Source organism: Podarcis melisellensis (genome assembly GCF_964234715.1).
Source record: "Podarcis melisellensis genome assembly, chromosome: 17".
In the NCBI taxonomy this organism is placed as follows: Eukaryota; Metazoa; Chordata; class Lepidosauria; order Squamata; family Lacertidae; genus Podarcis; species Podarcis melisellensis.
Window position 1 is genome coordinate 13,154,851 of NC_138534.1, and position 26,737 is coordinate 13,181,587.

Sequence of the window (26,737 nt, forward strand, 5' to 3'; positions counted from 1 at the left end):
AAGATTCACCTGCCAAAGCCCAGCGCAAGATTCACCTGCCAAAGCCCAGCGCAGAGGAGAACCAGACAAATTTGGTTACTTGATTTTTTTCACTTTAGCAGCATACCGTATTTTTCGCTCTATAAGACACACCAGACCACAAGATGCACCTAGCTTTTGGAGGAGGAAAACAAGAAAAAAAAATATTCTGAATCTCAGAAGCCAGAACAGCAAGAGGGTTCGCTACACAGTGAAAGCAGCAATCCCTCTTGCTGTTCTGGCTTCTGGGATAGCTGCACAGCCTGCATTCGCTCCATAAGACACACACAAATTTCCCCTTACTTTTTAGGAGGGAAAAAGTGACTCTTATAGAGCAAAAAAATACGGTCATTTAGCTTAGGGTGGAGCTGTTTTGTTGCTGCTATTGTTAAACAACTACATCATCAGAAATCCTTGCAGATACACTGCAAATCGCCAAGCGACTGAACGGCAGATCCATTTCTGCATTCTTCTGCCCAGATCTGCTTTAAGGCAGGGGTGGGCAAAATATAGATTTTCTGGGTGATTTGGAGGAGATCAGCAAGGACTCACATAACAACACCAACAACAAAATGACTTCCCCCTTAAATTATACCACTGAAATAAAGGCAGTCTGCAGAGAGGAGGCAACTGGGAATGGGTTTTTCTGTGGGACTGTGGGCTCCTGACTTAAGAATTCTAAAGTTCCAGATGCATTTCTTTTGAACCTATTTCCAGTTGTTTAAAGTCAGGGTCACAGCAGATTCCACAAGCCTGAAGCCTCTTCACTGCCGATCTCACAAGTCTTGACATTGGGGGGAAATCTGAGTTGTGAAAGCATTAGATGATGCGTTAGGGAGATCAGAAGGTTGTTTTTATCTCGTATTGCTTTGGGTGCAATCTGTGAAAAGGAGGCTTATTCTACGATATTAATGTAGAGAGTTACAGAATAGATAGAGGTGCAAAGGGAGCACACAGCAACAGACAGCAATGGAGACCAGTAGAAATTAATGCGATTCTGTAGATACAGATTCCATGACTACTGAACACTGGGCGATGCAGACGGGCTCAGATCTTGTTGTGTCCAAAGTCTCATTTTTCTGCCCCTGATATTCTTTGTGCTCACAACACAGAAGGGGGAAACAAGGCAAGATTCAGAGCCAACCAAGCTCAATTAGTCTTTGTCTTCAGAGAGACCGTATTTTTCGCTCTATAAGACGCACTTTTTCCCCTCCAAAAATTAAGGGGAAATGTGTGTGCCTCCTATAGATCGAATGCAGGCTCCCTGGCTTCAGCGATAGCAACATGAGGCCTCCGAAGCACAGAGGGAGAGCTCCCTCCGCGATATGGAGGCTTCGCGTTGCTTTCGCTCTCCAGGCTTCAGGGATAGCCGCCTGAAGCCTTAGGAGTGCAGTGCGGGTTCCCGTTGCGCTCCGCAGGCTTCGGGTTCCTTTCGCTGAAGCCTGGAGAGCAAGACTCTCCTGGCTTCAGCAGAGAGGGAGAGCTGCGCAGCACCCCTTCAGCGAAGCGGGAGGAGAAATGGAAGGGGCTCCGTTTCTCCTGCCCCTTCACTGAAGGGGCGCTGAGCAGAGAGGGGGAGAATTATTATTTTTCTTGTTATCTCCCGCTAAAACGAGGTGCTTCCTATTGTCCGGTGCATCCTATAGAGCAAAAAATACGGTATGTTTTTGCTGTTCATTTTGTGGCATTGTGAATTTTGGATTTAATACAGAACATTAGAAAACTTCAGAAGGTCTTCCTTCTTCCACAAACCTTTTCTGGCAGCTGAGATTCGACCTCTTTCTTCAGCCTCCGTAACAAGAAAGGGCGGAGAACTTTGTGGAGGCGCCGGATGATCAGAATCGTCTCTTCCTCGTTTAAATCCACCTGCAGGAAAGAGCACAATGAAAAAATAACATGTATGTGGGTTTTTTTAAAAAAAGAACCAAAATTGCACTGTTCGATCTGTAGCATGTATCTTTATGGTTTAGAAAACTGGGAATCCGAAGAATTTATTTAGAGGGTTTTTTTTAAAAAAATAATTAAAGAGGTTAGAATCATTATGCTAACATGGAAAGTATGCCTGAAAAGTATAAGGTAAAGGTAAAGGTACCCCTGACCATTAGGTCCAGTCGTGGCCGACTCTGGGGTTGCTGTGCTCATCTCGCTTTATTGGCCAAGGGAGCCAGTGTACAGCTTCCGGGTCATGTGGCCAGCATGATTAAGCCGCTTCTGGCGAACCAGAGCAGCGCACGGAAACACTGTTTACCTTCCTGCCAGAGCGGTACCTATTTATCTACTTGCACGTTGACGTGCTTTCGAACTGCTAGGTTGGCAGGAGCAGGGACCGAACAACGGGAGCTCACCCTGTTACGGGGATATGAACCACCAACCTTCTGATCAGCAAGTCCTAGGCACTGTGGTTTAGACCACAGCACCACCCGCATCCCACAGTGTGATACAAACAAGCGAGTAACATTCCATAAGCAGCCCAGTTTAGGGAGGTTTTTAACATTTGATCTTTTATTGTGTTTTTAATACTCTGTTAGGAGCCACCCAGGGTGGCTGGGGAAACCCAGCCAGGTGGGCAGGGAATAAAAAAATAAATTATTATTGTAATTATAATTATTATTATCATCATCATACCCTTTCTCCGGTCATGGCAAAAGGGGCGTTGAACCACTGCTCAAAGGTGCTGCAGCTCTTGAAAATGGTGGGGAGGAGGAAATTCAGCAGAGCCCAAAGCTCCGGCAGTTTGTTCTGCAAGGGCGTCCCCGTCAGGAGGATTCTTCTGGGGGCGACGTAGTGCGTGTTCAGCACCTGAGTGAGCTTGCAGTGGTGGTTCTTCATGCGATGGCCTTCGTCGACAATCATATACTTCCACCGAATCTATGAAAAGACACGAGGGCAAAACTTTCTTCCCCTAGTTCTACGCCTGCAAATCCTGAAACAGTTGTGGGCCTTCAGCTTAAAAAAACCAAAAGATTCAGCAGGACCAGAACACCCAAAATGCAACCATGTCAGGTGTAGGGTCGGCGTGGCTCCCCCAAAATGGCCTGGCAGTGGAGGGGCTTTGTGGGGTCTGTGGGCCAAACTTGCTCCCCCCTCAGGGCCATCTTACTCATAGGCGCTAGGGGCGCGGGACACCTGGGCGTCGGGCTCTCAGGGGCGCCAGGCCCAGAGTCCGGGGAAGCCCATTGGTCAGAGTGCCGCAGCAGGCGGCTCTGCGCTGCGAGTTCGGGGGAGACTGAGCCAGCGAGACGCTGAGGTGGCCGGCTGGCTCTGCCCTACTGCAGGCCTGGGACTAGGCAACCTGGGGCGGGAGGGCGCCAGGTAGATCTTTGCACCCTGGCGCCACATATGCTTAAGACAGCCCTGTCCCCCCTGCTCTATTCAAAGTTCAGTGGTACCTTGGGTTAAGTACTTAATTCGTTCCGGAGGTCTGTTCTTAACCTGAAACTGTCCTTAACCTGAAGCACCACTTTAGCTAATGGGGCCTCCTGCTGCCGCTGCACCACCGGAGCACGATTTCTGTTCTCATCCTGAAGCAAAGTTCTTAACCAGAGGTACTATTTCTGGGTTAGCGGAGTCTGTAACCTGAAGCGTTTGTAAACCGAGGTACCACTGTACAGTTATAGATTGGATGTCAAACAGAATCCATTCCAGAAGTCCGTTAGACTTCCAAAAGGTTCAGAAACCAAAGCGTGGCTTCCAATTGGCTGCAGGAAGGTCCTGCAGCCAATTGGAAGCCCCGTTGGACGTTCGGCTTCCCAAAAAACCTTTGGAAACCAGAACAGTCACTTCCAGGTTTCAATCCTTCAGGAGTCAAGGTGTCCCGAGATTCAAGGTGTGACTGTATTCAAGTTTTAAGTAAATTATTCTGCCCTCTTTAGCGTGCCTCCTGCAAGCATACCATATCTGCCTTTTCTTCTTTGAACTGAGAAAATGCCCCCCCCCCATTCTATTATGTCCTGATACCTCTCACATTTTGTAGGGGGGGGGGGAGAATATTAATCCTGTCCAATTCTTTTTAATCTAACTTGGGAGACAAAACTCTCTCCTCTTAACTAAGAACAGTTGTCTCCTACACTCGTCCATTCGGAAGAAAGCGGGGATTGCTCTGAAGCAAGAGGGTGCAGGGTTGCCGTCTAAGGATGGGAGCGCTGTTTTCTATTGAACTGAGATTCCTGCATGGCAAGGGGTTGGACTAGATGATCCTTGGGGTCCCTCTTCCAACTCTACCATTCTAGGAAAACCTCTCGCTATAGTCAGAGAGAGTTTCCAAGTCAGATGAGACACCGATCTGCAGCTATGGAGCCAAGTCACCTGCCACCATATGAGCCTGATAGCCAAGCTGATAAAGAGAATGGGCTTGTCACCCCACAGGCAATTACAAACGCATGCTGGCTCTGTGGCCCAAAAATAAATTCTAACTGGCCAGCCGTGAATCTGGGGCTGTGCGCTTGGTGCAGAGCCTGTCGGCAGTTTCTCCGAGGCAATAATGAAACCAAGCGCTCCAAATTCTGGTTTTAGGAGGGCCACTTTGCAACCAATATTATGTCCCCATCAGGAGATGCTTCAAAGAGCCATGGGGAAATTTGAAAAGGAAGGGAGGAATTGGGCGAAAGCTGGATTCAAACCACAGAAAAGACGTTTAAGGTATGCTTTTAAAAAAATGAAAAGGATGGAAATCTTTGTAAAGATTAAATAAGCTATCCTCAAAAAGCCTACAAGTAGGTGCTTGTGTCCAGGAATGTGTGTTCTCAGTTGAATATTAAGCCAGGGGGGAGATGGTCAGAAAACTACCGTTGAAAAGGTGACTGTGGCAAGCACATGAAAGCTCATTAAGAAATTCACAGGATCTGATGTATGACAATTGGAGCTCCGTTACTTAAATGCCTTCACTTCCGCAGAAACCATGGTTCCCAAAGATTAGCTCCCACTTTTCAGAGTCTATTAACTATTCAGGAGACACTCAGATCAAAAGCGGTGATTTTGAGCGATCGGGTCTAAATGCACAAATGAAAATGAAGATAGCAGGTTTCATTCTCGCCCCTTATTATCTCCCCACATCCAAAAAGCGGCTACACAGCCAGAGTCTTTTCGCTGGCCGTGTTTGTCTCTGCTCGGAAAACAAAGAGCGAGAGAAGAGCCGTGGATCAAAATGGAATAGCAGGACCCCACAATAAATGTCGCTGGGAGGATGGTGACGCTCCTGCGCGGAGCGATGGCGGGGAGGCATTGACGAGATCCACAGGCAGCAAAGCCATTCTCTCGTCCGCAGCCCTGAAAGTGGCGCAGCAGGAGAGGAGATGGTGAATGGGCTGGAAGAAAAGCCCAACACCTCCATTCAGGCAGAGAGAAACACAGAGCTGCCTTTTAACGACAACTGCGATGGCGGGTGCAGAGCCAGGAGTCTCTCTGCCGGGTGCAATCCTGGCTGTTTGGGGCGAGGGCAAGAGACCACGTCCCCGAGAGGAGCCAGAAACGCAGCCTTACCTTAGCAAGAATGTGCTTATCCTTTATTATGTACTCGTAAGTCGTCAAAAGAACATTAAATTTCCCGCTACGGAGTTGAGGGACGAGGGATCGGCGCATCGCAGGTGTGCCCTGGAAAGAGGAAAGAAAAGCATCCCCTGAAACGAGGGTACAGAAATGCAAAACAAATTGCAAGGGTCCTGTTGCGATGAGCAAATTCTCCAGAACAAACTGGAGAAAAAGTAAATTGTAATTACTTTGCCACTGACAATGGCTGCCGGACAGAAAACTGCACTCAGATAATAGGTCTTATTGCTGTTGCAAGTTAGGCTGAAGGTCCGTATTGTTTACAAGCGCCTTCCTAAGAATATCAGGGGCTGAATTAGTCCATCAGTGAACTAATTCAGTATTGGTAAACCACCTGAAATCTCCGATAAAAGCCATGACATGAACGCTCACATACAGTGGTACCTCTGGTTGCGGACGGCTTCCGTTCCAGAGCTTTGGTCGGATCCTGAGGTTTCCACAGCCAGAGGTGCCTGTTCTGTGCACGTGAATGGCATGATAGACCGCTTCTGCGCATGCGGCGAAACCCGGAACAATACTTCTGGGTTTGCTGCTTTCGGAACCCGAAGTTTATGTTACCTGTGGGTAACGTAAGCTGAGGTTCTACTGTATTATACTCCTGGATAGCTCAGTTGGTTAGAGCGTGGTGCTGACAAGGTCAAGGCTGCAGGTTCGACCCCCGTATGAGGCAACTGTGTATTCCTGCGTTGGGGGCTGGGGCTGGGCGAGATGATCCTCAGGGTCCCTCAACTCTACAGTTCTATGATTTACAACAAATATTTCAGAATGTACAACTGTACAGCATTTACCGTCTGTCTTGCTCCAGCCAGAATGCTTACGATTTCCTGCTGCATTTCAATATCCGAAAGTAACTGTGACTTATTATAAATTGCACTGAAAGCCTACATGGGGAGTGTCCAGGAGCCAACAGCATACCAGAGATAGATTGGGAACAACTTCATCGTCTCTTGGTCACGGACATGAGTGGAGATTGCGCGACACGGGGCAAGGATCACATCCCCAGGCAGGCTTATTCTCCTGCAGCCAGGTGAGCCGCAAGAGCTTCACAAAGCGTCAGGGGTCCACGCCAGGGTAGCCCCCCCTTTGAGAAGGCCCAGCCCCAGGGGGGATGATGGTCAGACTCAGCACCACCACCACCACCCAAGCTGGGGCCACGGCCTTTGGGGCAGCCCCACCCAAAACTCTACAGACGGTTATTGATGCTGACCTTTGCCCAAAGTTATGATGACAACAAGAACTGAGCCAAGACTTGAGGCCACGAGGAAGGCAGAACCTCAGCACAAGGAGGCCCACTAAACAGAGCCCAAAATAATTTTCGGACCCTTTTAACCAGCAACTGAACCAGGGGCAGATTTAGGTTTGATGAGGTCCTAAGCTCCTGTGGGTAATGGGGCCCTTTCTATGTCCAGCTGTCCTTAGTCAACAACAAATGGTCACTGTTTTTTGTGTTGAATATATGCTATATGGTCATTTATGCACCTCATAGGTATCTTAAGCAATTTGCACATAACAAAATATGTATTTTATCAAAGTGATTGTTAAACTGAAATACAATTAAGAAGAAGTATCCAGAGTTTTTTCCCCTCTACATTTTTTGGGAGCCCCCAAGAGAATGGGGCCCCAAGTTATAGCTTGTTTAGTTCATACCTAAATCTGGCACTGAACTAAATGTATCCATAGCAGGAGTATATTTGGGGAGGGACTTTGCAGAAGCACAATGGGCTCCAAACTGGGGAGGGGAGGCCTCTGCCGGGCATGCGTGACCCAGAGAGGTGAAGTTTGGTCTGGGTCGAGGCTGAGCCCCTCCCCCGCCTGCTGGGATCACCGCGGCGCTTCAGCAGCCAATGAGAAACGCCTTCTGGGATCCCAGGAAGCGGATCGGCTCCCTGCGCATGCCCTGCGCCATCGTGTGCCCAAGGGGGCCGGCAGCTGATGGCAACAAGCCTGGATCCAGTGTACAGATTACCGTATTTTCCCGTGTATTAGACGAGGGGTTTTTTGGCTCAAAAATCATGTGAAAAAACTGGGGTCGTCCTATACACGGATAGTGGCTTTTGGGAGGGGGAGCTGTGCACAACCAGCCAGCTGGTTGGGGGGGGGGCACGCAACTCTCCCCCATGCTGTTGCGGGAGAAGCGCGCTCTAGGAAGTGTTTCCCGCAGCAGCATAGGGGGAAGTAGGGGGAAGTTGGTTGGCGGTCCACGCTTTAGGGAGCGTTTCCCGCCTTTAGAAAGCTCAACACCTTTGGGCCATTTCCCCTCATTTTCTTTAAATTTATTCCCCCCAAATAGGGGGTGTCTAATGCACGGTAAAATACAGTGAGCTGTTTTCAGTGCATGGAAAAACCACACAACTAAATAGTTTTTTTTTGGGGGGGGGGGTTATGTGTTTATACTGCCCACTTTATATTTGCATAGAAAGGACATCCAAACCTTGTAGGAGATTTTCACGACAGAAGGAGCCCATTTGTCAAACTCGTAAGTCCAGTTGGATAAAGTCCTGTGTAAAAGATTAAGAACACAAAGCATCTCAAAACCGATGGTTCTATAAATTGACTTAGAACTCTGCAGTCTTACAATAAAAGATATAATGAAGTCTACAGCCTGGTTTTTGATTTTCAAGGTGCGAGACCAAAGGAGAGCAGAAGCTTTTCTCGTCATCTCAGAAAAGGCTCCCAGGAGCTGGCAGTCCCCGGAACGGACCCTGCTTACCTACTTGAGAGTAGGACGGCTCCTGACAACATAGTCATGATACGCTGAAAATTGGAAACAGGTAACTCCTAACACACCTATTTACCGCCGCAAAGACAACTGTTGCCAGGACATAGAAATCATTACAATTATTAACTGTGGACCAATGGTATAATGCAAGGGTCAGCAAACTTTTTCAGCAGAGGGCCGGTCCACTGTCCCTCAGACCTTGTGGGGGGCCGGACTATTTTTTTTTTGGGGGGGTGAACGAATTCCTATGCCCCACAAAGAACCTAGAGATTCATTTTAAATAAAAGGGCACATTCTACTCATGTAAAAACACGCTGATTCCCAAACCATCCGCAGGCCGGACTGAGAAGGCGATTGGGCCGGATCCGGCCCCTGGGCCTTGGTTTCCCTACCTATGGTATAATGCAATCTGGCAAACAGCATTATTGGGGGGAAAATGACACGAAATTTAAAGAGGCCAAAAGAAACAAGGCCCTATTGATTACATGAATAATATGGTAGAACAGTAGCTATAGTTTACAGCCGTCTGGCGTGCATGAAGTACGTATCATAATTTTTTAACCTTCCCTCCCTCAAAAATTCCTAAAAATTCTAATTGCTATGGATACAAAATACCTTTTACTTTTGGTCCCCAATCTAAGCAAAACATGTCACTATACATCATTTCATATGTGGAATAAGTGTCATAATTTTTGGCATACACACTTTGGCACAACTTTGTTAATGCATTCAGAAACGTTTACCCGAGTGGTTTTATTGTTGATTTAGTTTTAATTATACCATATGTAATTGTCGCCGGCCATATGTAAACAAACAGATATCTCAATTCAGCAGTTTAAAGATAAGAAAGAATAAAAAGAGTGTTACAAAAAAACACCACCCAAGAGAAGAGGAAGAGCTGCCTGGGTTGCAGCACGGGACTTTCTCACATGCATGCAGACACTTGCCCAATTTGAGCCCAATGTACTGCCTGAATATATTTTAGTGCTTTGCTGAAGAGGAGGGGATTTGCAGAATCTGCACCTGTTTGCAGAAAGACAGCGCAGTAGGCTTGTAATTACAAACCCTGTGATTTATTTATTTTTGCACTTAGAGGTCTTTGCTTCCCAGTCCTCTTCTGAAGACCCAAGATTTCCCCTGGAAATGGAAATCCTGTTGTGCGTTTATTGCTCCTCGCTAACTGATCTCAGAGGGACGCGGGTGGTGCTGTGGGTTAAAGCCTCAGCGCCTAGGGCTTGCCGATCGAAAGGTCGGCGGTTCGAATCCCCGCGGCGGGGTGCGCTCCCGCTGCTCGGTCCCAGCGCCTGCCAACCTAGCAGTTCGAAAGCACCTCCGGGTGCAAGTAGATAAATAGGGACCGCTTTCTAGCGGGAAGGTAAACGGCGTTTCCGTGTGCAGCTCTGGCTCGCCAGAGCAGCGATGTCACGCTGGCCACGTGACCCGGAAGTGTCTTCGGACAGCGCTGGCCCCTGGCCTCTTGAGTGAGATGGGCGCACAACCCCAGAGTCTGGCAAGACTGGCCTGTACAGGCAGGGCTACCTTTACCTTTTTAACTGATCTGAAGCTACAACGAAAAGGGACAAATGCACATTTGGGCAGATGCTCGTTTCGTTTTCCTTCAAGCAGGTTTCCAACCTCTCAGTTTGCAAGTGAAAGTTTGGGGAAACGTTAATAGGGGACTGTGGCAGGCGAGAATTCTACCACTGTGCTCAGGTCAAGACTTGCTGAAAGAGATGAATAAACTCTTCATGTACGCTACAACTGTGGTTAGGATTTTGCTGGCCCAAGGATGGAAAAGTGATGAAGAAGAAGGGCAAGGAAAACTGATGGAATATGCTGAAATGGTGAATTTTTTTCAAAAGTTCAGATGCTGCTGCTGCAATGAGGTTGCTGACTGGGCTGCAAACCGCTGTGAAGCTTAACTATGGTTTAAAAGTGAATGAATGCTCAGCCTACTAGTCCCTGGAGCTAAAATGGCGTCTGCTTTGCTCCTGGTGAGCTGTTGGGAGCGAAGCTTGGCTTAGTGTCCTGCCCAAACCAAGCCTCATCGTTTGCTCTCTCCAAAAAAGCACAGGGGGTATACAGTGGCACCTCAGGTTACATATGCTTCAGGTTACAGACTCCGCTAACCCAGAAATAGTGCTTCAGGTTAAGAACTTTGCTTCAGGATGAGAACAGAAATCGTGCTCCGGCGGCGCAACAGCAGCAGGAGGCCCCATTAGCTAAAGTGGTGCTTCAGGTTAAGAACAGTTTCAGGTTAAGAACGGACCTCCAGAACGAATTAAGTACTTAACCCGAGGTACCACTGTATTCCAAGAAGCAGCTGGCATTACAGCTCATCATCGTACGATTGAAGCAGACATGTCCAAAGTCCATTTCAGGGGCCTAATACGGCCCGCCGGTCGGTTTAATCCAGCCCCTGTGGCAGTTTATTTCCTGGGCTAAAATCTCAAAAAAAGCCCAATAACTTTGGGGTAAAATTGTAAAACCAGCTCAACAACGTCAATCCTAAAACAAGCTCAACAACTTCAAAAGCTCGATAACCTTTGGGTAAAATCATAAAAAAAGCTCAGCTACCTCAATCCTTTAAAAAGGTCAATATTGCTGGTCGGCCCTCACGCATGTTCACTTCATCAAATCCGGCCCTCTTTGAAAAAAGTTCAGGCACCCCTTTTGTGGAGAGAGCTTGGCATCGGACGTCAGGTGACGTCCACCTGGCAGTGTGGCGGCAGAAGAGGAGCAGACGCCGCAAGCTCACCTTTCAACCGCTGCTTTGCATAACTGCGGCTTAAAGCAGCGAGGGAACCGGACCAAAGACAACGGTGTCGTTTATTTCAATTACAGACTTTTGCTTTTGAAGGGTGTGAAGGAACAGCCCCCAGACATCCTTGGAGAAAGGTGATCAGATGCTCCTCAAGCCCAGACACACCTGCGCAAAGGTAGGTCTGACTCGGTGGTGTGATCGCTTTATAATGCATCCGACTGGCTTTCACTAAAACCACTACCTTAGTAAGACCAATATGGGTGTTTTTCCAGCCCCAAAGTTCAATGTTTCCAAAAAATAGAATTCCCTCCTGGGGATCTGGGCCCTGAGATGTTAATTTTGTGTTTGTTTCAAATCTAATGTTACACAGAGCCTGGGGCGGCTGCAAAGGTGGCTGGTGAGTCACTGAGTGAAAATATTCACAGCTAGGAGGTACTGACACCAAAAGGAGGAAAAGGAAGACTACAGTGGTATCTTGGGTTACATACGCTTCAGGTTACAGACTCCGCTAACCCAGAAATAGTGCTTCAGGTTAAGAACTTTGCTTCAGGATAAGAACAGAAATCAAGCTCCGGCAGAGCGGCAGCAGCAGGAGGCCCCATTAGCTAAAGTGGTGCTTCAGGTTACGAACAGTTTCAGGTTAAGAACGGACCTCCGGAACGAATTAAGTACTTAACCCGAGGTACCACTGTATTATGAACCAAGGGTGCTGCAATGCCGCAAAGGGTGCCAGTTGAGAGCACCCCCTTTAAAGATCTAGCAGCTGTGATAAAATTCTTTAAAAACGAAGGGAAAAGGATGTCGCATAAAATAGGAAACACATGCATTTCTCTCGCTCCCCCCTTGTGACTCACAGGAGGGAGAAGCTGTAATGACTAAAAAGCACAATAATGCTAAATGCTTTTTATCAGCCATCTGGTCCCCAATGACATGTGAGAAGAAGGGAAGACAATCAGAGAGGGAGCCCAGAGACCCCCCTCAGCACAGCCTCCTGCATGCCTAGTCTAACTGCTAAGCGCGTGCTCATATAAAGTCCATGTTGTTAATGAGCCAATCTGCACGGCGTAGAAAAATATCATTAGGAGGAGTTCATCTACTTACGAGAGGGGAACGATGATGAGATAGGGGCCATTGAGCCGTTTGTGGTCCATCAGGTAAGTGATGAGGGCAATGGTCTGTATAGTCTTCCCAAGGCCCATTTCGTCAGCCAAAATCCCATTCAGATTGTTATTGTACAGAGAAACCATCCACTCCAGGCCCTGGATCTGAAATGCAGGAGAATCGCCTCAATTAACCGGAGTCTGCGCACAGCAAAGTTTTGATCTCGTGCCTCGGCTGTCACGAAAAATAAACCGCAGATATTACAACCTGAGCATGATGCCCTGCAGCTCTGAATGCCGCTCACACTGCAACACACTGCAGGCTCTTAACTGTCCCCATGTGTCTTGAATGTCTATTTCCAGGGTCATACATTCTTGATTTACTTTTAGAACAATCTCTGTTCTCCAACTTGCAGGTGGCAACCAACAACCCTGACTCTTCTTTTGGAATAAATTATAAAGAGTGCAGAATCAATTCAATATTGGTGCATTATGATGAAAAAATCTCACCTCCTAAAGCTGCTAAGTTTTAATCAGGAGTTTAATCAAGGGATGCAGGTGGCGCTGTGGGTTAAACCACAGAGCCTAGGACTTGCCGATTAGAAGGTCGGCGGTTTGAATCCCCGCGACGGGGTGAGCTCCTGTTGCTCGGTCCCTCCTCCTGCCAACCTAGCAGTTCGAAAGCACGTCAAAGTGCAAGTAGATAAATAGGTACTGCTCCGGCAGGAAGGTAAACAGTGTTTCCGTGTGCTGCTCTGGCTCGCCAGAAGCGGCTTAGTCATGCTGGCCACAAGACCCGGAAGCTGTACGCCAGCTCCCTCGGACAGTAAAGCAAGATGAGCGCTGCAACCCGAGAGTCGGTCACGACTGAACCTAATGGTGAGGGGTCCCTTTACCTTTACGAGAAACTGAGGAGATTAAAAAAGTAAAGTCCAGTGAAGATGTAACCATGGTTTGCAAAGTGGAAGGCAGTCTTGGACACGTGTGCTCCTTCCCATGTTTTAGACTCAATTCAAATGATACTTCAAACCATGGTTTGTAGGACTGGAAACTTGCACACACTGTCCTCCACTGCCAGGCTGATGCAACCACAGTCTTCTGTGGTGTCCGATTGGCCAGCTGTAGCTAATGTTGCCCACAAAACCATGGTTTGAAGGTTAGCATGGTTAGATTGTTAACCATGGATTGTGCTAACCAGGGTGCCTATGTGAACCAAGTTCGAAACCGGAAGTGAAGAGGGCCTACAAACCATGGTTAAGAGGGAAACCGATTAGCATTAGCCATGATTCATAGGAGTGCTGATGCAATATTAAAACCACAGTTAATGATGAAAAAGGAAGGAGTATTCATGCAGGGTAGTCGTGCACACCCTGTAGAAAACCCTCCGATCAGTTGTCAAGGAAATAAGACTTATAAAAGACATTCGAAGGTAGTTCTGTACAGGGATCTTTTTAAGATCGTATTGTGTTTTCTTTTGTTGCACAGAGTGGCTGGGGAGTGGCCGCCGGGACCACATAACACCGGTCTTGAAAGACCTACATTGGCTCCCAGGACGTTTCCGAGCATAATTCAAAGTGTTGGTGCTGACCTTTAAAGCCCTAAATGGCCTCGGCCCAGTATACCTGAAGGAGCCGTCTCCACTCCCATCGTTCTGGCCGGACACTGAGGTCCAGCTCCGATGGCCTTCTGGTGATTCCCTCACTGCGCGAAGCCAAGTTACAGGGAATGCAGACAGAGGACCTTCTCGGTGGTGGCATCTGCCCTGTGGAACGCCCTTCCATCAGATGTCAAGGAAATAAACAACTACCTGACTTTTAGAAGACATCTGAAGGCAGCCCTGTATAGGGAAGTTTTTAATGCTTTATCGTGTTTTTAATATTTTGTTGGAAGCCGTCCAGAGTGGCTGGGGAAACCCAGCCAGATGGGAGGGGTATAAATAATAATTTATCATCATCATCATCATCATCTCCCCCAGGGGTGCATACCTGGTAATGTTTCAATGTGCCATTAATCAGGAGGGAAGACTGCTTCTCCACCCTCTCGGCTATCGCGTGCGCCACAGTGTAGTACGACTGGGACTCTCCTGCGCTGTATTCGTGCATGCTATACTCATCGTCCACATCTTGTTTGGCCGTCCTGCAAAGGGAAGAGAGAAAGGGAAGAACTTTATTTACGCTGCACAATTCCTTCAAGATTTTTTAGCTCTTGCACAAGGACGCAGTACTAGCCGTGCCCAAATGTTATTGCGCTCTTATCATTTTTGTACCATTTCCCCCAAATCATATCTTGCATTTTATTATTTTCCCAGTTGTTGTCTCTTATCTTTCATGTTCATTTTCTTAATTGGAAGTGCTTACAAAACCCTCCTAGTGAGTCCACTCCTTTGCAATACTTCTGTAAATACAGCATAAACAGTTCCCCCATCATTTTTAAGGTCTCTATTGTCCTTGCCTCTTCATTTTCCAGTTAGCTTCGCCACTTCAGCAAAGCTAACTGGAAAATGAATGCAATGACATTTAGGTAAAAGATTGCAAAGGTAAGGTAGAATAAAACAGGCAGGAGAAACAAATATTTAAAGAACCAGAAGGGGAAGTTGAGGGAAATCAGGGGAGGGAGTTGGGATTTATACATGTTTTTTGCGATAGTGATGATTGTGTGGAATATAAAATTGTAAAATTCAATAAAAATTAAAAATTATTTTAAAAGAAAGAAAGAAAGAACTAGCCGTGCCCAAAAGGGTTTGCTTCCCAAATGACTCACTCAATTATCTTCTTAGCGTCTCTTTCTGGAACGTCTTCGCTGTTTGGATCCAGGTGCCTCTTTTCGTCTGTTTCTTGCCTACTTGAATCCTCATCATCTTCCTGCAGAAAACAGGCAGCCCAGCTGTCAAACTTGCGCAAAAACCCTGCCGCCACTCGGAACCTTCTAAGTGCAAAGTTCCCCCATTTTCACATCTCTTGGTTTTTGTTTTACTGAACGCAAAGGCTCCTTCCCAACAGAAAGCCCAGCTAACGTTTACCCACTGTCACAGTAATAAGGTTTTAGCGTGGTTTTGATAGATATTTTGCTTTACAATTTTGTAAAGTATTTCCAGATTTACAATCTTCATTGCTCCCCCCCACCCCACTCTTCCTGCCTTTACAAACCCGAACTCCGTTTCAGAGTTCCACCTCATGGTGCGTCACATGAAATTTAGAGTTCTGTGATAGCAGGATGGCCATCATTTAAGAAGAAGAAGTGAAGCTTTAAATGTCGCTGGGCCTTCTTATATGAACCGCTGCTTAGCATTTTCAAAATCAGAAATTATTCAGAATGCTTTGTTCCACAAGGCAACGTTTTCCACTGTTTTAAAGAAAGGCACCTCTTAGTGTATTCAGATGCTAAGGACTGTTCGTCTGATTTCTGCCTTTTTACTGTTCCTTCCCTGGGTGTTCAAGGATTTCATAGGTAAGCAATTAAGCTGCACAATGGTTATCATGGCTCAGTTTTTACCATAAGCAGTTATGTGGCCAAGGTGAAAGGCTGCCACATACCTTGATTCCCAAACGCCAAAAACCTGTAAGTAAGTGTTCCGGTTTTCAAACGTTTTTAGGAAGCCAAATGTCCTATGAGCCTGTTGGTAATTGTTCTGGGGTGCCTGCACCAATCAGAAGCTGCGCCTCAGTATTTGAACATTTCAGAAGTCAAACGGACTTCTGGAACGGATTAAGTTTGGCGCTTTAGTTTTTGCTATTTATTTTGCATTTTTGTTTTTGAGGCTTTTTCGGTTCATTGGCTTTCGTGTCTGTGAGGAACCCAGTTCAGCTACTGATTGACCAACTATGTGACTGAGGAAATGGATAAAAGCCCCCCATCCAAACAATGACTATCAACAGGGCAGGTAAGAAAAAACTAGTAATTTTTATTTTTATCATCTACAATACTGTCTTATTTATTTTATAGTACAGTACCTTGATAATTGGTACGCGGGTGGTGCTGTGGGTTAAACCACAGAGCCTAGGGCTTGCCGATCAGAAGGTCGGCTGTTCGAATCCCCGCGACGGGGTGAGCTCCCGTTGCTCAGTCCCTGCCCCTGCCCACCTAGCAGTTCGAAAGCACGTCAAAAGTGCAAGTAGATAAATAGGTACCACTCCAGTGGGAAGGTAAACGGCATTTCCGTGTGCTGCTCTGGTTCGCCAGAAGCAGCTTAGTCATGCTGGCCACATGACCCAGAAGCTGTACGCCGGCTCCCTCGGCCAATAAAGCGAGATGAGCGCCGCAACCCCAGAGTTGGCCATGACTGGACCTAATGGTCAGGGGTCCCTTTACCTTACCTTGATTATTGTTTTCGTTTTATGGATCAATGGTCTCATTAGATAGAAAAAAATCATGTTTAATTGCTGTTTTAGGGGTCATTTTTAAAAGTCTGGAACGGATTAATCCACTTTGCATTACTTTCTATGGGAAAATGCGCCTTGGTCTTGGAATGCTTTGCTTTTGGAATGGACTTCTGGAACAGACTAAGTTTGACAACCAAGGGACCACTGTATTTCCAAAGCTGGGTGGCTGGACCTCTGCTCCCGGAATCAGCAGGAACCAGGTGGGGGCCCCTTAGGTGAGCTCTGGGTGCCAAGCCAAAGAAGGAAGAGGCAACCTTGGCAGAACAGGCCCTATTTATTTAAGAGACTCCCTTTTACTTTTTCTTACCCAAAAGTGCCGCATTCTAAAGGCTAGAGAGAAATCAAAGCATATTCAGTTTTTCCTGCTGTTCTTCAACTGCGCACATTTTCCAAGGCTCTACTTACAGTGCTTTTAAACACCATTTTGCATATTACTGAATCCCCGCTTGATTGCTAAAGTGGCAAAATATACCAACAGCTGCATTTCAGATTTCTCTCTCCCCACTCCCTGGTGCATTACTGTATTTTAATGAGGGACTGATTAAAAAGATAACACTTTCCAGAGAAATTTAAGTTGTCTTGTATGCAGGTAACGTTGATGCAAGCAGACAGGACACTTTAACTATGCCAAGGACTAACAACCTGTATCTGCTTTCTTGGAGAGCAATCTCACGAAAAACAAAGGCCACTGTTTATAGCGATTCACGGTCACTGGAAATCAAAACGAAATCTGCATTCCTTCATGGCCTAAAGACGCATTATCATCTAATCTATCTTCTCTGTTAATTAATTGGATTATAGCATTGCAATTTCCCTCCCATCATATTGAAGCTTCTTGTTTAGACAAGAAAAGCCACACAAATAGCTCATTACCAGTTAACAGTGCAAGGCGCGAGAGGAGGGTCTAAAAAACACTGAAATCTATTCTAAGGAGGTTACTTTCCCCTTATTTATCTGGCAGTGTTATAGCAATAATTACCGTATTTTTTGCTCTATAAGACTCACTTTTTCCTCCTAAAAAGTAAGGGGAAATGTGTGTGCGTCTTATGGAGCAAATGCAGGCTGCGCAGCTATCCCAGAAGCCAGAACAGCAAGAGGGATTGGTGCTTTCACTGTGCAGCGATCCCTCTTGCTGTTGTAGCTTCTGAGATTCAGAATATTTTTTTCTTGTTTTCCTCCTCCAAAAACTAGGTGCTTCTTGTGGTCTGGTGCGTCTTATAGAGCAAAAAATACGGTATTTTAATGGACAGAGTGAGCTTCCTATATGCTTAATCTGACTCTCTGGTCCCTAGAATGGAAATTACATTAAATCAGACATGTCCAAAGTCTGTTTCGGGGGCCTAATCTGGCCCGCCGGTCGATTTATTCTGGCCCCTGTGGCAGTATATGTCCTGGGGTAAAATCCTAGAAAAAGCTGAACAACTTTGGGGTAGAATTGTAAAAAAAGCTCAACATCTTCAATCCTAAATAAAGCTTTGGTCAGCCCTCATGCATGTTCACTTCATCAATCTGGCCCTCTTTGATAAAAGTTTGGGCATCCTTGCATTAAATAATATTTTGGATAAATACATGTATCAAGAGGAAGCAGTCACTTACATCTTCCTCAAACTCAGAACCACTTTCTTCGCTGTCTGACCTGGGTGCAACTTCATACCTGCGGGGAAGAAACAGGCAGAGGAGTAAATAATAAATGTGTGTATCAGAAAGCTTTACAGAATACAGATCAGAAAATATTTCAAAGGCAGAGGATATACTATGATTTTGATACAAGCCGCTTCCGAGCAAGTTTTTGCCCGCAAAGGCAGCACAAAATCAATCAAGGTTATGCAGTGCAGTGCAATGCGGTACAATTAAAGGCAAGGCAAGTGGGTTTGGGGGTACGCAGAATTACTTACCCAGGGTTCATTTCTAACCAAGCATCCAACTGACTTGCTTTAGGAGCCTCGGGTCCAAGGAGAACTTTGCCTGTTTCAGTGTGAGTTACCTTGACTGGGAGATCACTCATCTGACTGCTCTCATCAATGGGCTGGAATTGAAGGACAAACGTCAAGTTTAAGGCAGGGAAGGAAGCTTCTCTCTTTGTGAGAGGAATGGCAAACTTAGTCACGGCAAGTCCAAAGTTGCAAGCTACGTGGCTGTCACTTGAACAGAAATCCAAGCCAACTAGGTGCTCCAATCTGGTGCCGGATTAAAAAAGGTAAAGGGACCCCTGACCGGGTGGCGCTGTCGGTTAAACCACAGAGCCTAGGACTTCCTGATCGGAAGGTTAGCGGTTCGAATCCCCGCGACAGAGTGAGCTCCCGTTGCTCGGTCCCTGCTCCTGCCAACCCAGCAGTTCGAAAGCACGCCAAAGTGCAAGTAGATAAATAGGTACTGCTCTGGCGGTAAGGTAAACAGCATTTCCGTGCGCTGCTCTGGTTCGCCAGAAGCGGCTTAGTCATGCTGGCCACCTGACCCGGAAGTTGTACGCCAGCTCCCTCAGCCAATAAAGCGAGATGAGCACCACAATCCCAGAGTCGGGTTTACGTATAAGCTAAACAAGCTCTAGTTTAGGGCCAAACTCTCTTGGGCCCCCCCCAAAGAAAAATTAAAGGAAAAAAAGACCGGATGTACATTTCCAAAATATAAGATAAAAAACAAATGAAACCTACATACAGCAACTGTGTTTTGTGTTGTGTAGGCTCCTATGATGTAAGTCATGGGCCCCGCCTGCTAGCCTGCTCCCTCAAATATCCCTGGTTTGCTCCTACATTTGCCTACATTTTGCATGGACTGGTGCATGGCAACATGGGCAAATGGCTTGAGATACCCATGAGGTCCATAAATTACCATTATAGCATATATCCAACACAAAAATCAGTGACCATTTGTTGTTGACAAAGGACAGCTGGACATAGAAAGGGCCCTGTTACCTTCAGGAGCTGAGGGCCTCATCAAACCTAAATACGGCCCTAGGCCCATCAGAGTCATATACAGTCGTACCTTGATCTTCAAACAGCTTAGTTCTCGGACGTTTTGGCTCCCGAATGCCACAAACCTGGAAGTTAGTGTTCCGGTTTGCGAACTATTTTTGGAACCCAAATGCCCGATGGAGCTTCTGATTGGCTGCAGGAGCTTCCTGCAGCCAATCAGAAGCCGCGCTTTCGTTTCCGAACATTTTGGAAGTCAAACAGACTTCCAGAACGGATTCCGTTTGACTTCCAAGGTACGACTGTAGTTGGAAGAGACTTTGGGCGCAGTTCTCCCTACCCAAAGCCTGGCTCTTCCACCCAACTCCCATAATTTGGGTCACAACGAGACTGCAGCTGAGAGAAAATAGGCGGCACAGAGCGCATTGTTCTGCAATGCTAAGCCACGCACTGGCCAAGTTCATGTCACATTAAATCAGTTTTTTAAACCGTGTATAGTTTAGTATGAACTGTGTTCTGGAGCATGTCGCTCAAAAAACATAGCAACGATCTCCGTCCTCTTCTGCCACAGCACGAATAAAACAAGCTAGTATCTTGCTCGTTTTGTTTCCTCCGAAGTGTGATCAGAATAAACCTTGGTTGCAACTCATGGCTTATTGGGAGGAAACAAACTACAAGCCTCTGGCTTGTTACGTCTGCAGCACAGCAGTTGGAAGGAGAGAACCGCCACGAAAACTGTCTCTGAGCTGTGTCACCCACAACAGTCTCCTCTTTCCCGTTAAACCATGGTTTGTTTGAAACTAGGTATGGTTTAATACGATGTGCAAACAAGAACACAGAAAGAGATTTCTTTTACCCGAAAAAAAGAACCCTACCTACAAAGTTTACTCTCAGTGCAAATTATTATTTGACTTCAAATATGCTTGACAGTTAGCATCAAACCAAACTATTCACATGCAGATTATGAATATAAGCACCATTAAAGACATTAGAAGAAATATGGTGTGAAGCCACAAGAATTCATCAGCTTCTCCAAATGGATCATTTTAATTTCTGCTCCCTTCTTACTATTTATAAAGAAAATTATTATAAATATGATGGATTTTAAGGCTGCAATCATACAGATCAGTGGAACTTCCTCCGAGTAGATATTATATGATTGCACTGTCAGTATTATTCTTTCTTAATGATCGGATATGAGGTTTTAGATTAGAAATCTCATGCCTTATGCCTCCCCTATTTCTTTTACACTAACAAAAAATAATAATATCTGTCACGTCTCCAGTAAAAGATACTAACAGACACACAGACAGAAGCTTCCGGAAGTCATTTATAGGGCACTGCAGCAGGCTCATTAGTGAGATAGCTCATTAACGGCAAGGGCACTCATTAAAAACTTCAATTAGAAGTGTTGGGCAGTGTCTTCCATTAAACCAATTTGCTACACATCTTTCTGCATGCCAGAAAACACAGCAAACTTTAAAACCACTGATGCCTGTTTGCTTGATTAGCTAGGGTACTTAAGGGGGTATAAGCTAAAATAAATTCCCGTAACGAAACAAAAATATCGTACAATTGACTCTAGAGTGCATTGTTTAAGCAATGCCAACCACATGGAAGTTAATATGAAACATGTTTCCCAGCTATAGAATGGGCGCCTTCAAATTACTTAATTCCAAAAAAGCAATGTGAAATATTTTATTTCTTACTAGTTCTATGTGAGATGGTAGTCTGACATGGAAACCAGTCGTTTACAATCAACGTGTTGCTATGGCAAATTATGGAGATATTTCACGCAGCAGGAGATAGTTTTAATTCATCACCAGCCTCTGCATCATTTATGTTCTAATTCTTTATGTTCAAGCCATTTTCCACGGGACCAGTGGTGCTGGAGAGATACAATTTAAATGGCACACAGGCAAATGAATAGCCTGGCATGCTGGCGAGTGAGCCGGCTGGCAGGCGAGGAAAGCCACACTCTGAATTTCCTCCTCGCGAGTAACTTTTGTGGGCTTATGGACAAAGCTGATTTAAAAACATAAATAGATCCTGAGAACAGAACTCTGATTGCAGAGCATCCTTGCAGATGATAGGGAGGCGGTGGTTTGCGCCCCCCCCCAGCAACCCCCCCCCAATAAAAGTATGGGGAGATCTTTTGGAACAGCGTAAGAATCACACCCACCCATTTCTGTCAGCAGGAGTTTCCTTTTGATCAAAGGGCAACTTGGAATCCAAGCCACAAGAGGCCTGGAAAGTGGCAACACAACAGGGCCTTTTCTGTAGTGGCCCCCCACTTGTGAAATTGCTCTCCCCAGGGAGGTCCGGCGGATACCTTCATTGTACACCTTCAGGCGCCAGGCGAAAACGTTCCTCTTTAACCAGGCCTTGGGCTGACTGACATCCAATGCCCCCTTAAAATGGGGGGTGGGTGGGCTTGAGGGGCTCACACTTTTGTTTTTATTATGCATTTCGTGTTTTATATTGTGGTTTTATCCTGTGAACCGCCCTAAGACCTGCTGGCATAGGATGGTATACAAATTTTAATTAATTAATAATACTAGTAATAAAAGTAATAATAAATAACCTGTAAAAGTCACCTTGCTGCTCTTGTGTAAAAGCCTAAAATCCTTGTTTATTTGCAATGTTGTTATAGGTCAGACTGACGTGGTTTTCATGGGCAAACCATACTAAGTGAAAGAACCCTGCCTCTGTGTCTTGGCCCTGCTCTCTGAAGTCCCTTGGCACATTGGGCAAGCAACTGCGGCATTTTGCTTATCACAAACGGAGGGCAATATATTGAAACGCCTTCTGGACTCCTTACCTCTCCATCAGGACCAAGTCCAGATCCCATGCCTTCTGTACTGTCTTCTGCTTTCTGAAACCAAAGAACACCGGCAAGAAGTTACGTTTCAGCTAAGAAAACCGGGATACGGTTGCAGGCCACACTCCGGGAAAATGGGCTAAAATAATATTGCATGCATTTCAATATTCCACGGGGAGTGAGGAAAGCCTTCAGGGAAAAGGGATGCCTCATATATCCCAAACTTCCAATTGAATTATTGTGACAATCTGTAGCCTTCGAACTGCATTCTGTCTGTACGTGGCCCTTTCCCTAAAGCAGAAGAGGATGGTCTCTCTGACTCACCTTAGGAATGGAAACAAAGCCATTTTTAAAGAGATGGGCTCTTCTTAACTGCCAGGTATAAAATAAGATGCAAAGGGAAGCAGCTCTCGTTTCCCCTCCTTTCCCACTTTCACTTCCTCTCGCTCTGCTTAGCAACAAGTAATTATATAATCCATTACCGAAAAGCAGTTTGAATTTATTGTTTGTAAAGACAGTAGATCAGAATCAGGCAACAACAAAAACCGCGTCCCGTGGGGAAACAATGAACATTCTTTCCCTCTCTCTTGCTGACACACACATACAGTGGTACCTCGGGTTACATACGCTTCAGGTTAAATACGCTTCAGGTTACAGACTCTGCTAACCCAGAAATAGTACTTCAGGTTAAGCACTTTGCTTCAGGATAAGAACCGGCGGCGCGGCGGCAGCTGGAGGCCCCATTAAAGTGGTGCTTCAGGTTAAGAACAGTTTCAGGTTAAGAACAGACCTCCGGAATGAATTAAGTACTTAACCCGAGGTACCACTGTACAGTGAGAACTGCAAGTTAAGGCAGAACTTCACATAAAAAAGGTATTTTGCCTTTCTATGTAAGGCAAGGGACCTGAGTCTCTTTCGCCCCCGAGCTGAGCGAATCAAAAGGGACCCAGAACACATAGGGCAAAATGTTAAATACAGGACACAGAAACCTCTGCGGGGAGCTGAGAAGTCCAGGTTTGTGATAGAAAAAGGGCCACCTTCTCCCAAATAAAAGGACCCAAAAATGGCCAGACGTGAGGATGCTCTTTCAAACGGCACGCTCAAAACTAGGACACTTGTGAAATGAGCCATGGCCAGACTCCCAACGAAGAGGAAGACTATAAACGGAAGGGCACTAGATATTTCATTTCCATTTAAATGTCTTTTCTCCAAGATCAGAAACACACACAAAAATTCAACACATTGCATTCGCCTGGCTCAAGGCTGAATGTTGTTAAGAAGGATCGTTCAAAAACAGTGTGAAATATCACTCTGAAGACTAAGAATATGGTCTCTGAATGGAACCGAGAAATCATGATTCATGTATTCCCCATCTCAAGACTTAACCCTCAGTTTGGTACTATTCTGAGAAGTCTGCTTGGCAGCACGTGGCCTCACGGATCCCTCCTCCTACAACCTTCTAACCCTAACTCAAAGTGCTCACCACACCTTAGAAAATAATAATAAATTATTTATTTATACATACATACATACATACATACATACATACATACCCAGCCACTCTGGGCAGCTATCAACAAAATATTAAAATACCGTAATGCATAAAACATTAAAAGCTTCCCTAAACAGGGCTGTCTTCATTTGTCTTCTAAAAGTCTGGTGCCTCGGGTTAAGTACTTAATTCGTTCCGGAGGTCCGCTCTTAACCTGAAACTGTTCTTAACCTGAAGCACCACTTTAGCTAATGGGGCCTCCCGCTGCTGCTGCTGCTGCACTGCCGGAGCACGATTTCTGTTCTCATCCTGAAGCAAACTTCTTAACCCGAGGTACTATTTCTGGGTTAGCGGGGTCTGTAACCTGGAGCGTATGTAACCTGAAGCGTATGTAACCCGAGGTACCACTGTAGTTGTTTATCTCTTTGACATATGGTAGGAGGGTGTTCCACAGGGCGGGCACCAGCAACGAGAAGGCCCTCTGCCTGGTTCCCTGTAACTTGGCTTCTCCTAGTGAGGGAACCGCCAGAAGGCCCTCGGCACTGGACCTCAGTGTCCAGGTTGGACAATGGGGGTGGAGACGCTCCTTCAGGTCTACTCGGCCGAAGCCATTTAGGGCTTTCAAGGTCAGCACCAACACTTTGAACTGTGCTCAAAGTGGAAGCCAATGTGGGTCTTTCAAGAGCGGTGTTATATGGTCTCGGCGGCTGCTCCCAGTCACCAGTCTAGCAGCCACATTCTGGATTAATTGCAGTTTCGTTGTCTCCAGCTGGGCCATCACTTACAGCTGCTCCACTACCAGTTGGGTCAGGGGAGGTTGAGGCGGCCTCTGGGTCTAGTAACCCACCGACGTCTCCCGAGCTGCAGAGACAAAGGTCTGTGAGAAGGAGAGACCTGAGTACTCGCAGGAGGAGTGCATGCCTCCGGGAGAAACAGGGAGGTGAGTCGCCGGGGGATCAGGACCGGCCGTTACCCCAACAAAGATAAAAGGCTGCCGGACCCCGCCTCAGGTTGTGGGAGCAACATTGCTTTGTGCTAGATCCTGCCTGAGATCCTGTCCCTGCCCTTGCCTGGTTCCTGCCTTGGCCCTGTCGGACTGGCTCCTAGCGGAACCTTCAGATTCTGGACTGCTCCTGGACTGTGTTTCTCAGGTTACCCCCGGGGCCAGCACAACGGATGGATAAGACAAGCGCCAAGTGGTAGCGATGGGAGTGAACTGGCAAGGCATGTGTACATTTGGGTAACAACCATATTTCTCTGTGTATTCGACAAGGTTTCATTGACTCAAAAATCATGTCAAAAAAACTGGGGTCGTCCTATACACGGACAGTGGCATGGGGGAGGGGAGCTGCGCACGTCCGGCCAGCTAGTTGGGAGGCGCGCAATTCCCCCCCCCCCATGCCGCTGCGGGAGGTGCATGCTCTAGGGAGCATTTCCCACCCACAGTGGTGGGGGGGGGGGCAGGAGCGGCTGCCCCCTTTGCCAACCCCCAGCAAGGTCTTCATCATGCAAGGCAGACATTACGTGTCTGAGACTTTTTTAAGATCTGAGAGGCACTTTCGCAAAGAGGGCTGCTTTCCTCTACTGCGGGAGGAAGGAAAGGATGGAGGGAGATACCGTAAACTCTGTTAGTGATAGTACCCAATTCCTAAGACTTTTTAATGTACGGGACAACAGCCGCTCAGATGCTACTAGCCCAGAGATGGAAAGAAGCCCCTACCAGAGAGGAATGGCAAGTTAAACTGATGGACTATGCTGAAATGGCAAAGCTGGATGGAAAACTCAGGAACCGAGAGGACAAAAACTTTAAAAAAGAATGGGGGGAAATTATAACTTATTTAGGAGACCACTGTAAGCAGATGGAAACATGCGCAGGATTTGAAGCTCACTTGTAATGTAATAGGGAAGTTTTTTAATGTTTGATGATGTATTGTGTTTTTCATATTCGGTTGGAAGCTGCCCAGAGTGGCTGGGGAAATCCAGCCAGATGGGTGGGGTATAAATAATAAATTATTATTATTATTATTATAATACTCTGGACAATATGGATTGATATAAAATATGGAATAATATGGAGTTGTAGATGTTGACAATAGGACCCATGGAGGGGAAGTCTCGAGATTCAGAGAAATCTCTATATATGGATATGCATTTGGAATGTTATGAATTCGTATTTGCAAAATCAAGTGAAAACAATTTCAAAAAAAGAAAGAAAAGAAAACTCTGTTAGTGACAGCTGAAAGAGGTACTTGCCTTCTTTCTCCTCCTCCTCTTCTTCTTCTCCTTGGCCGCCTGTGCTTGCTTGTGCTCCCAAACCAGATTCGTCAGGTTGGCCACATATTCGTCCGTTTGCTGCAGCAGGTAAGCCAGACGCCGGTCCTTCTTCTGATCAATCAGCTTGCGGTAGCCTTCCTCATCTTCAGCCTGGCAGCGCAAGGAAAGGCAAATTAAGGGACTCAGTCGCCAAGCAGCCGCTCACGGCAGACCCAAAGAAAGTGCAGACACTTTCTGTGCGGGATCTGGGCGCAGGCGTCAAGTTCCATCACTTCCAAAGCTCCAGGGGTCATTTCAGGGCTGGGGAGACGAGGATTTGCCAACTGCGCCGTATCAGTGATCCTAGCTACGTACCGCTTCCCAAATGATGTTGAGTCAAAACCTCAAATATGTTAAAGCACCCCAAAAAAAGGGCCTCTATTTTGTTCACCGTTTTAAAAAATAGACTCTAATGGTAGGGCTGCCATACGTCCAGGATGCCACCGTCGAAAGTGGTGTCCAGGCGGAATTTCCAAAAATTGGCTAAAATGTCCGGGGGAACCTGGGTATATGGTAGCCAATATCGGGAATGTTGATTTTTTTGGAGAATTTTTTTATAAAAATATTATTATTTTGAGATTCTGCAGAAAAATCTTGACACCTTTTGCACCCAGATGTTTTCCACTGTGATTTGAAGTCCTGATTTCTAGATACTGAAAGCACCAGCTGCAATAGTAG

At 46.3% G+C, this 26,737-nt stretch overlaps 1 protein-coding gene across 6 annotated transcripts in view; it reads right to left on the bottom strand.

The window, feature by feature from the left end:
- The window catches only part of SMARCA2 (SWI/SNF related BAF chromatin remodeling complex subunit ATPase 2), a 128,355-nt gene that overhangs the window by 60,533 nt on the left and 41,085 nt on the right, over nucleotides 1–26,737 (bottom strand). For 5 of the 6 annotated variants that reach the window (XM_081893720.1, XM_081893722.1, XM_081893719.1 and 2 more), the window contains 11 exons: nucleotides 26,000–26,170; nucleotides 22,255–22,308; nucleotides 18,420–18,550; nucleotides 18,121–18,178; nucleotides 14,906–15,006; nucleotides 14,131–14,281; nucleotides 12,147–12,310; nucleotides 7,994–8,060; nucleotides 5,497–5,607; nucleotides 2,644–2,886; nucleotides 1,771–1,884 (listed from right to left, as the gene is read on the bottom strand). In XM_081893720.1, coding sequence (XP_081749846.1) covers nucleotides 1,771–1,884; nucleotides 2,644–2,886; nucleotides 5,497–5,607; nucleotides 7,994–8,060; nucleotides 12,147–12,310; nucleotides 14,131–14,281; nucleotides 14,906–15,006; nucleotides 18,121–18,178; nucleotides 18,420–18,550; nucleotides 22,255–22,308; nucleotides 26,000–26,170 — 1,365 coding nt within the window. Of the gene's footprint in view, nucleotides 1–1,770; nucleotides 1,885–2,643; nucleotides 2,887–5,496; nucleotides 5,608–7,993; nucleotides 8,061–12,146; nucleotides 12,311–14,130; nucleotides 14,282–14,905; nucleotides 15,007–18,120; nucleotides 18,179–18,419; nucleotides 18,551–22,254; nucleotides 22,309–25,995; nucleotides 26,171–26,737 lie in introns of all 6 variants that reach the window. The other variant, XM_081893721.1, reaches the window with a different exon arrangement.